Consider the following 12,500-nt stretch of genomic DNA (forward strand, 5'->3'; position numbering starts at 1 on the left):
TACATCAAACGTAAAATTGCAATAGACGATTAACAGTGATAATACAGTAATTTAAGAGTATAGGTCAATATAATCTACTTATATAATCTACAATATAATTTTACTTAGAGGTCAATATAATCTACTTCTACAAATGTTTATGGGTCATAGCAAGCAAATATTATTTAAACTAAGGGTTACAATAATTTTATAGGTTGTTTACATTTCAAATTTCACAGTAAAGACGAAAGAGGACAAATTACAATTATTGGAAATGCAAAATATTTATATCATAAATAATATAACATTCTAAAACCCTAGCATATGTGTGTGTGTGTGTGTGTGTGTGTGTGTGTGCGTGTGTGCGCGACATATAAGCATGCATACACACATATATTGTGCGGAGTTAATTGTATTATTTATTTAATACAATATATTGTACCTATTATAGCTTAAACAATAAGTAGGTAGTTAGATAGATACGAAAAGATATATAAAAAGGAATCGACTGAGCTTGACAGAATGAATATTACCAAAACGTATCCACATTCTGAAGCAATGCTAGAAAAATAATATATCGGTTTTAGCAATGTGTCATATACAGTTTCTTATACATACACACAAAGAAAACTTAATTGCGATTATATATACACACATATATATATATATATATATATATATATATATATATATATATATATACATACTCTTTGGAAAACATTTGCAACAAACATAATAGATTCACTGATTGATATTATAATTAAGTGATTGATTTTGCGCTACGATACAGATACTGTCAGGAATTGTATAAGTAAACTTAATTAAAGGAATAAATTATAAGATGGTCAACATCATGAATTTTGAAATATAACTTTTTGTTATTTATTCTCTCTCTCTCTCTCTCTCTCTCTCTCTCTCTCTCTCTCTCTGTCTATATATATATATATATATATATATATATATATATACTCTTTGGAAAAAATTTACAACAAACACACATCTAGCTACTAAAACTCTCAACAGTTTACCCCATTCTCTATCTGTGTCTACGTCTAATCGCAAATTCCGTGAACAAAATTTCTTTCCTAGAACTACCTGTGGAAGGCAATGCCGCAAGATTACTTTCCAACTGACTATAACATTGTTGTTTTTAAGTCTAATGTAAATAATTTCTTGAACTGTCTTTTTCAATGATTAAAACCTACCCAAGTTTCATCATCACCGATCATCACGGTGTTGTCTCACCGGCCACTTGACAATCAATAACCCTTATCCTCAAGTGACATTTGAACCTTGGTTAGTGGTGACACATTACTAAAAAATATAGAAAAACTACCTTTTATACGATAGATAAGGGCATTGTTTTTAATTTCAGTACACCGCTGAGTCAACACCAATCAGATTAGAGATGTACGAGGTGCCTTAAATAAGTTTCCAGACTTATATTGTACAGGCATTTAAAATTGTCGTAGACTCTTGAAAACTTAGTGTGTTATTGCTATACATCTTATGAGATGGCTGACCAATTTTTATGATTTCAGGTTCAAATGAACAGCTGCATCAGGAATTGGAATACACCCTAATAATTGTCACAAATGTTGAATTTCAAAAATGCAATCTGGATGTGAGGACACTTTAGAAGAACGATATGCAATAAAATTCTGTTTTAAACTTGGAAAAATGTCACAGAAACGTACGGGATGCTTTAGACTGGTATTGGACCATCTAGCATGAATCGAGCATCAGTTTTTTAGTGGCATAAGAGATTCAATGAAAGCAGGGAGTCTGTGATGGGTATAAAACAGTTCCTCACCGACCTTATAGTTCAGACCTTGATCCCTTATGATTCTTGGTTATTCTCTAAGCTCAGGGAGAACTTTAGTAGTTGTCGTTATGAGACAGTTCAGGAGATGAAAGAGGCTGTGACGAGGGGCATTGATACGCTCAAACCAGAGAACTTCGATGGAGCCTTTCAGAAGTGGTTTGAAACAGTACAACAAGTGCATTGCAGCCAGAGGAGATTACTTCGAAGGGGACCAGAGTTTCATATGTGTACTATTAGTAAGTCTTTCCATAGGAAAACGTCTGGAAATTAATTGAAGGTACATCGCATACCCATACTCTTTTAAATAACCAAGAAAAATGTGACCCTCCCACATATGACAGACTTTTTTTTTCGCGTCAGCAAAGAGGACTATCCAATCAATTATTGATTTTTTTTCTTTAATCAGTTATTGATATTCAAATGCTCAGAAGTTATTTGAAAATGATATTATCACGTCTCTTCGTTTTTTGTTTTGTTTTTTGTTTTTTTTGTTTTTTGTTTTTTTTATCTGAATGAATTGGTTCTGGCAATCAAAGCGAGCGTTGGAAACCTCTTGGGCTTTACGACTGAAGAAGTTTTGAATTCGCGCGTTTCTTTGACGAATAACAAAGACGTCGCAGTACGCACGCGCCTGAACGTATATGTGTGCTCGGCATTCTATTTTAGTGTTTTCAGATCGATACCGCTGACAACACATAAAAAAAAGCATTCGTCTGACGGCTTTGGAAAAATAAAAAATACGTATATATATACATTTGACTAAAAATCTCAAACAAAATGGTTTCCTAAAACGATTTCGTCTTCAATTGATTCAACTTACTTTATAAATTGTAACAGTCTCTTCGCTTTATTCATGTATTTTAAAGTGTTGGGTTTTTTCTCTATTTAATTTAATTTTAAGATGTTTATTTTATTTCTCAAGAAAAGCGTTCTTATAAAATACACAGGAGTAATAATCTGCATTTCGTCTATAATCATGCCAGAGCTGAATCAATCGACGTTTGTTTCTCCAAGGAATTTTTCGTGAATACTTGAATGGGCATTTTTTAAATAATAGCCAACGAAAGATAACGGAGTGTAAAAAAAATAAATATACAACAAACGAAAGTTGCTAAAAAAAAAAGCCAGCTAAATTACTCTTGTATAAGTTTTTTTTTTTTTTTGAACATTTAAAAAATATGGTGGTTTTTTCTATAACCATTTAGACCTTTCACAATCGTTAAAAAATATTTAATTTAATTTGAGAAAGAAACCAGCTAAAAAACGTTTCTTTAAAAAAAACGCAGCATTTGCGTATATGAGCAAGCTGAATCAATGGACGTTTGTTTCTCTAATGATTTTTATTGTATAATTTAATGCCCAAAATATATGCTAAAATATGACTCGGTTGTGGGATTGAGCTATATGTTTAAAAAGCTGCTTCAGTTGTTCTATTTGGTTGTAATTTGCAATTAACTGTATCAGAGACAGATACGTCCCAAGATTAAGTATTGTTGTCATATTTAGAGAGGTACTGCTCAGAGTATTACTTTACTGCTTTGACAAAGCGACCAAATCGATTTCGAAATCTAGTGGGAATGATCGCTACCGTTCCCTACATGGCATTCTCACAGAAAAGACGCTGCTAATTATTTTATACTCCATCATTGCTTTTGTTGTAGGTGCTCGACTGAGTTCCAATCTATGGCTTCACCCGGTAAAACATTCTCAGCAAACACTTTTCCTCTCTATCTTTGTCTACCTTAATACTAAACGGGATTTCCATAAACAAAGTTTCGCACCAAAAACGGTCACGGGAGAGAAGACGATCACGTTAGAGGCTTGGATGACGTTCGAGAAGACGATCACCTGAGCGAGATCACGGCCAGCACCAATGAGGAAATAAATGTCCCTATACAAAAAAAAGCAAGTTCATTTTCTCTTCTGTTCATTGTCTACTTTGCGACTGAGGCTACAACGTGCGGGTTTCCAGACAACGTTACAAATGGTTATTTTCAAGTCCAATGTTAACAAGTTCTCATCGAGCTGTCCGCTTAAATAATCATTTTCACCTGTCGTTTCCAATCCTCCCAAAGTGTTGTCCAACGCTAAACGATAATTTCCTGAACCCTTGTCTTAGAGCCTTGACAAGTGGCGACGTACTATCAGATTGACAAGAAAGTTCACGTGGTTTGTAACTTTTCTCGGCCCAAACAAAAATTTATTGATCGAAATAAGCATCGTCAGAATCAACACGCTTTTGCCAACGTAAAACAAGTGTATTTATGACAGTAACGTAAAATTCTTGCGTTCTGGTGGCGATGAAGTTGCTGAAGGCGATTTTGATATCGCTTAGGGTTTTGAAGAACTTCTCACGCAGAAAATTGTCGAGATATTTGAAAAAGTGGACGTCGAGTATGGCGGATGAGCAAGAGTTTTGTAGCCTAATTCGTTCAACTCCTACAGAGTCGGTTTGGAAATATGCAGTCGGGCATTGTCATGGAGGAGAATTGGGCCTTTTCTGTTGACTAATGCTGGGTGTTGTTGTCGAAGTTTCTGATGCATTTCATCAATTTGTTGACAGTACTTCACCGCCGTAATTGCTCCACCTGCATTTTTTTTTGAATGCAGTAATGGAACAGACTGCTAAACAGTCAGCATTACCTTCTTTGGTTGCAACTCTAGCTTCGGGAAGTGTTGTGGGGCTTGATCGGCGTCTAACCACTTAACTGAGTACTACCGTTTGTTATAAAACACCCACTTTTCATCACAGTTCGGTCGAGAAACGAGTCGTTCCTGTTGCGTAAAAGAAGAGAAAATAACACTTCATAATGGCGTTTCTTTGGGTTATTGTTCAATTCGTGAAACACCCATTTATCAAGATTTTTTTGTTTTTCCAATCTCCCTCAAGTGGTTGAAAATCGCCGTATACGTTACGTCTAATTCAGAAGTTCTCAAATAGTTGTGCGTAGATTGGCTTCGATTAGGGCTCTTAATTGATCGTTGTTAAAATCCGATGGCCGACCATTACACTCATCATCTTCAAGACGTTCGTTGCCTCCACGAAATTTATCAAACCACCATTGTGCTGTGCATTCAATAGTTGTTCCTGTGCCAAACGCTTCGTTAATATCGCGAGCTGTTTCAGCAGCTTTCCGGCCTAGCTTGAATTGAAATAAAAATTATGCAAATTTGCTTTTTTCCATCTTGTATTCAACGTTCTGAAACGAAGACATGATTGTTTTAAAACGATTGTAATTTAAACGATTAGATAAAGCGAAAACAGCTCTTTTAAATGGTGTATAAACTTATTGGAAAAAAGCGAAAACTTATTAAAAATACATGATTTGAAATCAGAATTAAAAATTTCGCAAGAATTTTCTTCTCAACGTACTAATAAAACAAAAATTGTGGGTAATTGACGTGTCGGTTTCAATCAATTATTCAGAAAGGAAAGAAATCGATATTATCAAACTTAACGTTCATAAATTTCAGTCTAGATTAACTTCATTAATATCGCTTTTTGTTTTGTTTTGTTTAAAAGTGACCTTTTGACCTCCAGTAAAAATCAATAAAAAATTAATAAACAATCTTAATTACACGCATCTAATTTCATTACAGGTCAAGTCACTTTGTTAGCCTGATTTCATATCCGCCGTTTTCTTGTTGGCGAACCCGTATCTGTCTCTTTTACAGTTAAATACAAATTACAATCAATGTTTACCCTATTAATACGAACTCTATCGTATCGCACGAGAAATTTTGATTTATAATAAAAATCATCAATACCTTCCCTGCTCTGATCAGAAATCTGTTTCCTGCCATTTCTGTTTAGACTTTCGAGATATATATATATATATATATATATATATATAACTACTTCATTTAATCACATAAATTAATATACGAAAGTATATATTTATGTGTAAACTTTAAGTATTTACTTCAACAGTGCTCAATACGTAGGTAGAGCTAGGTAGTAAGTTATAAAATATATATGGCGATTAAGCCACGCAGAATATTCCTCGTTTCATCCACGCTAGGATTCATCAGGCTTATGCGAGAATTTTGTGGTTGTGTTTCGTTTTTATACACGCACCTTCTATTGAGTTTTTTAGTTAGCCAATCAGCTTTCTAGTTTCAAACGCACCCTTCCTACTCAGGTAATGTGCAGGCACTTACAGGACAAAGGCCCACTTGACATCCGGTTGACCTGTTCATTTGTGTGTGCTATTTTAGCGGGGAGCGTATATATCTTGTGTCCTTACCTATTTTAAATCTAGGTTAAATGCTTTTGTTTTTTGTTTTTATATGCTAATTTGTTTATATATATATATATGTGATATTTTATGTATCTGTATGTTTATTATTTTATTTGTTTCTTTTCTATTGTTATTGTTAGTTTAAAAATTATTTTGTATCTCTATCCTAGAGTGTAGTTTGTCCTGTGCACAGGGTTGTTCACTATTTCTCTCCTACAGTTTAATAGATGTTGTATATTCAATAATAAAAAAAAAACACCGAATGAAAACAACTCTAGTAAACAAATACTGGGGACTCAAGGAAAGCAGACGTTCGCTGGTAGTCGAATGGAAAATAGTAAGACAAGCAAACACATGTAGAAACCTAAACGATCCATGTAGATTATGGCTTCATAAAAAATTTGCTATCCTATACTTTAAAGAACCCCAACATCTGGCTAACTAAACAACTCAATAGAAGCTACGTATATAAAAACGCGAGACACCCACAAAATTCTCGCATAAGCCTGATGAATACTAGTGTAGATGAAACGCGGAATATTCTGTGTAGCTTAATCGCCATATATATTTTATAACTTACTATATATATATATATATATATATATATATATATATATATATATATATATAGGGTTGCCCACTTATAAGTAGCTCAGTCTCTCTAATCTCTTTTAACGACCAACTGACACCTCAGGGCAAAATACAATTCTTTTTCCAACAAGATCGCGCTACATGCAACATGTCTCACAGATGACCGACACGAGTTCATGACATGTTTACGGAAGAGAGAACAATAAGCAAGGGGTTCCTTTCTGTTTTAGCCAATTTTTCGGTATTTGTCGTCTGAAGGGTCGAGCTTAAAAACGATACTGATCTTGTGAAAATTCGCCGCCTTTGTCGGAAGTTTTCGGCAGGCATGCAAACATACATAGATTAATGCATTTGTAGCTCAAATTTTCGATCTAAACCGATTAAAAAGCTTGTCCTATCTCTGACTACCCTTTATGTAAAATTTCAAATGTTTAGAACAGAAAGTATCTGAGTAATTTGGTAGAGACAGCAGCGGTGAAATTTTTATTAACTTTGACCCTTATTATAACCCCTTAACATTTATTGTTTTGGGCTCAAATCCAGTTATTAAGTTAGATATATATCCAAGGAACCTATATCTAAAATTTCAAGTGTGTAGACCCAAAATTGGTAGAGTTCTCAAAGATCAAATTGTTGAACTTCGACCTCTTAACAGCCTCTTAACAACCATTATATTGGCCCAAAACCGATTACAAAGATTTTCCCAAATCCCAGTACCCTGTATATCAAATTTCGAGTCTGTAGACTGAAAATTGACAGAGTTATTGCATAGGGAAATGTACACAGACACACACACACAGACACTTTCACTTTTATATATATACTAGCATTTCAGCCCGGCGTTTCCCGAGTGTTTGAAGGTTTATGCTGAGCAAAAAAAAAAAAAAAGAGTTAATTTCTTTAACTTTGACCCCTATTACGACCCCTTAAAATTTATTGTTTTGGGCTCAAATTAAGTTATTACGTTAGATCCATGTCCAAGGAACCTATATCTAAAATTTCAAGTGTGTAGACCCAAAATTGTCGGAGGAGTTTGGTAGAGTTCTCAAAGGTTAAATCATTGAACTTTGACTCGTTAACAGCGAAATTTCTGGCCGAGACCCGTCACATCGATTTTCCCAAATCTCAGTACCCTGTTTATCAAATTTTGAGTCTGTAGACTTTAAATTGACAGTTATTGCGTAGGGAAATGTACACAGACAGACAGATACACAGACACACAGACACAGACACACAGACACGTTCACTTTTATATATATATATATATATATATATATATATATATATATATATATATATATATATGCCTATTCTTTCGACAGAGGCGACGGATTTTCACGGGATCGGTATCGTTTTGAAGCTTAACCATTTCGGACGACAAATAGTGAAAAATCCGCTAAAAGCATTAATTACTTCACCCTCAACTGGGTACTTTTCTACAAGGAGGAGTCGCTTTTTCCGCCGAAAGTCATCCCCCTTTTTTATTGACTAGCCTTAATTTAAACCTTCGTAACTTCCGGTTTGGCGATGGACGCAACAGCAAAGACGTCACGTTTTTTTCGCGTTCTTTTCCTTCTTTGCGGTAAGGGTCTAATCCTTCCTGCCGCCTACTACCACTTTTTTTTTTTTTTGCTCAACACACCTCCAAACACCCGGGTAATGCCAGGCACCCAGGCTAGTCTAAATATAATTGTTAACAGACATATTGTTTTGTATGTTTATTATATCATTGTGTAAATAACAAAATTTATTTTTAAAACTTCTGGAGAAGGCACGGAAAAACGTTGAAAAGCCTTTAAAAGTCATTGAAAAATGGACATTGAAAATCTATACAAACTCTGTTATACAAAAAAAATTTTTAAAAAATTCCGAAACCTTTAAATGTCTTTAGTTTTACTGTTGCTTGTTCAGTACTACGGTGTTTTCTGCTGTTATTAAAAAAATCATATTACTCAAAAAAGTCACTTTATTATTAAAAACTAGCAGGACACGTTAACCGGCGTTGCCCGGTGAAAGCATGATTCCCCCTCGTAAAAAAGGTAAACTACGATTGTTGTTGGTGGTCACTGCCATCCCTGGCCAATTGTGTACAGTGGAGGCCGTGTTGGCTGTGGCCGAAATATAAAGAAGTAATAAGGAAATGCGTAAATGCGGAGGTGGAGCTAATGTAATAATTTACACACCAGTTCTCGTCTATTACCGGAGTTAAGCAACATTGAGCCTAGTCAGTACTAGATGGGTGACCATTTATGAATACCAGGTGCTATATGTGCTCTCTGTTTATCTCGGCATTTTTTTCTAGTCGTCCTGAACTTCTCCCTGCCACACACAAAGCTAATGTAATAATTTACCCCCACACACACACAAAGTAAAAAAAAGTTAAAAAATAAATAAAATACAAAGTTAACGTGCCAGCAATCACTTTATATTTGAAATAAAATAGAAAAATATTATCTTTGCTTTATTTATAAAGTCATATTAAACCTTTTAAGACAGCTTTTGTTTGAATATCGATTTTAAAATATCGGAGATCAAAGAGATGAGTTTACTTCATTTGATTGCGGACACGTGATTCGACGCAACAGAATGGCTTGAGATGAACAGTAACGACATTTTTAATTCAATTTTAATTCAATTTTTCTACTCGAAATAAACAAATAGCAAAACTTCTGAAAAAAAAAGAAGAAATCTGATTTATTTAAAACGCAGCGTCGTGAAATAATTTGAGTTAATTCGGAGACATGATCGCATTTTTAGAAAACTCGGAATCTTTTCAAACAGATTTAAACTTTTTGAAACTAGTAATAGAAAAAAGAAATTATGATCATCATGGCTGCCTTAAATCGGAAAAAACGATGGTTTGGGCGATTTAGCGTGTTTATCGGCTTCCGGTTTTTAAACTTCTCAGAACTCAACGGTATTACTTAATCTGGAACCCGCAAAGGAACTTCCAGGAGATATAGTGAATGAGCTAATAGTGCAGTAATTCAAGGTGAAATTGTACAGGTAGTAGGCTACTGTATTTTCGTCTGTGTAAATATCTACCACCATTTCCCTATATGGGCACTTAGATATGCTTGGGGTTTTTTTTTTTATTTGTTTATATTTGCCAAATTTATTCGATTGAGTTGAACTCTTCGTCTTGTTTAATATAAAAAGGGCATTGTAAAAAAGTAATGTTAACTTCCTTGTCAAAGGTTATCTCCCTTGTCAGATCACTGGGTCTATTATCTTCGTTGAATAAGAAATATCCAGTTCAATGACATTAATGACTCTGTCTAAGATTATATATATATATATATATATATATATTGAATAAACACAGTTTAGTCTATAAGCAGCTATAAATTGTTACTAGATATTAACCCGTTGGGTCACTAATTGAGCTTGGATTAGATGTTTTTTGTGTGTCAGCAAAACGTGAGTTTGGAAAAACAAGTAAGTCTATAAAAGTTAAAAAGAAAAATTATTTAAAAACAGTGGAGACTAAAATGACTCGAAAAGCAGCCCATATGCAGGGCGACGTTCATTAGTATAGAATTTAATACAATATGGAAATCGTTAATCATAAATTTAAAGTTGCAATTAATATACAGGGCGGCCAACTTAAAAGTAGCCCCGAAAAAATGTATTAGAAAGGAGGAACATTCTTTTATTGTTTAAATTACCTGTAGTGTTATTAAAGATGCTGGAAGTGTTCCCTGTTGACATCTATGCATTTCTGGGCACGTTTAACAACGTTTGCAGATACTGCCTGTAGATCTTCTCTGATAGCATTGGTACTTTGCTTCTTTTCGGTGGTCCTGATTGTGAGGATTATTTGCAAAAACTGTTGTTTTCACCAAAGATAAAAATCACAGGATGACAAGTCCGGAGAACGTGGTGGCCATAACCCTTTGCTTAGTGTTCTTTCTTCCGTAAACATGTCATGAAATCGTGTCAGTGATCTGTGAGACGTGTGGCATGTGGCGCCATCTTGGTGGGAAAAAAATGCATTTTGTCTTGTGGTGTCAGTTGGTCGGTAAGAGAAAGATTAGAGAGAGCAGGCTACTTTTAAGTGGGCCGCTTAATCTGAAAAAAACTGATTAGAGAAAAATTAGAGAGATCGGGTTATATATATTTATGTGTATGTATGCATGCATGTATGTATGTATGTATGTATGTCAGGTCATATCATATGCTACTGGTACCATGTAACCCAGTACTACCTGCCTCATGGTCGGCTATCTTGCTCTTGCTTGTTGCTGGATCTCCACATTTTTAACCGAGAGAGATACTTCGCTGTCGTACAAAGTTAAGACTCTGTAACATCATCTGTGTATAGATACTCCCTCATATATGTCTATAAAAATGGTCCTTTGGCGATGAAAGTCATTTTTGGGCTCATGGATTTTAAGTGTCTGAGGGAGTAGCACTCGTCTGACAAGACGTTGCAATCATCATGTATGTATAAAGCAATTTGTAGTAATATGTAGTGATAATTAGTAAGATTTAAGTCTTCTAAAATTTATACTAGATTTTTTTTTTACATTTTCACCCCAAACAAGGCAAATTGCCACTTTGGTGTAGGGGGCTACTAGCAGGAGCAACAACTACTGAGGTACTATGTTGGGATTTGGGCAGCAAGATGTCGGTTCACGTTTCACTTGAACTTCTGCATGTCAGTACAGTTGGGGAAGCAGGGACCTGGAATAGAATTCCAGAGTCTAGCGGTTATAGGGAAGAAACTACTGGAGTAAAAAGATCTTTTACATCTAGGGATCTTTACTGTGTGCGGGTGGGATTTAGCTGCCTGTCGGGTTTGTCGTTGGGGCACAAGTGTCTGCAGTTCGCCAGAGCATTCACCATTAAAATACTTGTAGAACAGGCAGAGGGATGCAACATTTCGAAGATATGTGGCGTAACGGATAAAGTTCTTGGTAAAATACAGTTGTAAGTGATATTCTTTAAGGTTCAATCCTCAGTGCGGTTGATACTAAGAATACAATTCTGAATTACTTCAGACTTCTCTCCGGTCAACGGAACGAGAGCATATTAACCCCAGTTCATTAAATTCGATATTCCATGCAGATCTCTGAGGTCGTTAGAAAGATTCCCAAGTCTGACAAAATACACCTGGAAGCGGTCGGAAGTGTGAAAATGATACTCATAATAAGAATCGTAGTTCGAAAAAAAATAAAATAATATGAATATTCACTTTGTCCCCCTCTCTCTCTCTCTCTCTCTCTCTCTCTCTCTCTCTCTCTCTTTCTCTCTCTCTCTCTTGAGTTATTAATTAAATACTATTAATATTGTAATTTTTATTATTTACAATGAACTAATTATCAATTCATAAACAGAGTTAAAGAGAGAATGGCCGAAACGAGAGTTATAGAAATTGTAGGGAGTAAAATAGGAGGCCAACCTACATACAGTAAGACAGAATGAAGGTAGTGAACAGAAATAAAAGATGCGAATAAAAATAGAATATTGCTTTTCAAACAGAACTCAATCCCAAAAGTGAGGAATATTTTGCATGTATTTTCTATGCTTAAAACACATGGAAAACAAACGCTGATAGACTCTGTTTTGTATAATAGGATATGCTTCTAATTATTCTATCGGTGTAATCTGAATAATGAAAATGACAAGAGATCCCAACTTTGTGCGCGAAAATGTTTTTACTCTCTTGTGTGTGTTCACTAGTTTGAATCTCTTTTAGGCTTCGACGACTGTGAATCAAACTCAACTGACATCGACAAGTCAGGTAAGGCGTTGGTTTCCGTTCGAAAACGCAAATATTTGACTAACAGACCTCCACCTAAAACCCACTGACATCAACATCATCCCAATACCCACCTTTAAATGTATAGAATAACACAAAA

General features: G+C 34.9%; 1 protein-coding gene across 16 annotated transcripts in view; it reads left to right on the plus strand.

Moving 5' to 3' along the window:
• The window catches only part of LOC145247446 (uncharacterized), a 580,790-nt gene that overhangs the window by 485,491 nt on the left and 82,799 nt on the right, over positions 1 to 12,500 (plus strand). For 9 of the 16 annotated variants that reach the window (XM_080109216.1, XM_080109219.1, XM_080109217.1 and 6 more), the window contains one exon: positions 12,338 to 12,382. The exons of the other annotated variants lie outside the window; for them this stretch is intronic. In XM_080109216.1, the coding sequence (XP_079965342.1) occupies positions 12,338 to 12,382 (45 nt within the window). The remainder of the gene's footprint in view (positions 1 to 12,337; positions 12,383 to 12,500) is intronic. 16 annotated transcript variants of the gene reach the window in all.

Source organism: Euprymna scolopes, chromosome 25 (genome assembly GCF_053919585.1).
Source record: "Euprymna scolopes isolate OS-2025 chromosome 25, ASM5391958v1, whole genome shotgun sequence".
NCBI classification, from domain to species: Eukaryota; Metazoa; Mollusca; class Cephalopoda; order Sepiida; family Sepiolidae; genus Euprymna; species Euprymna scolopes.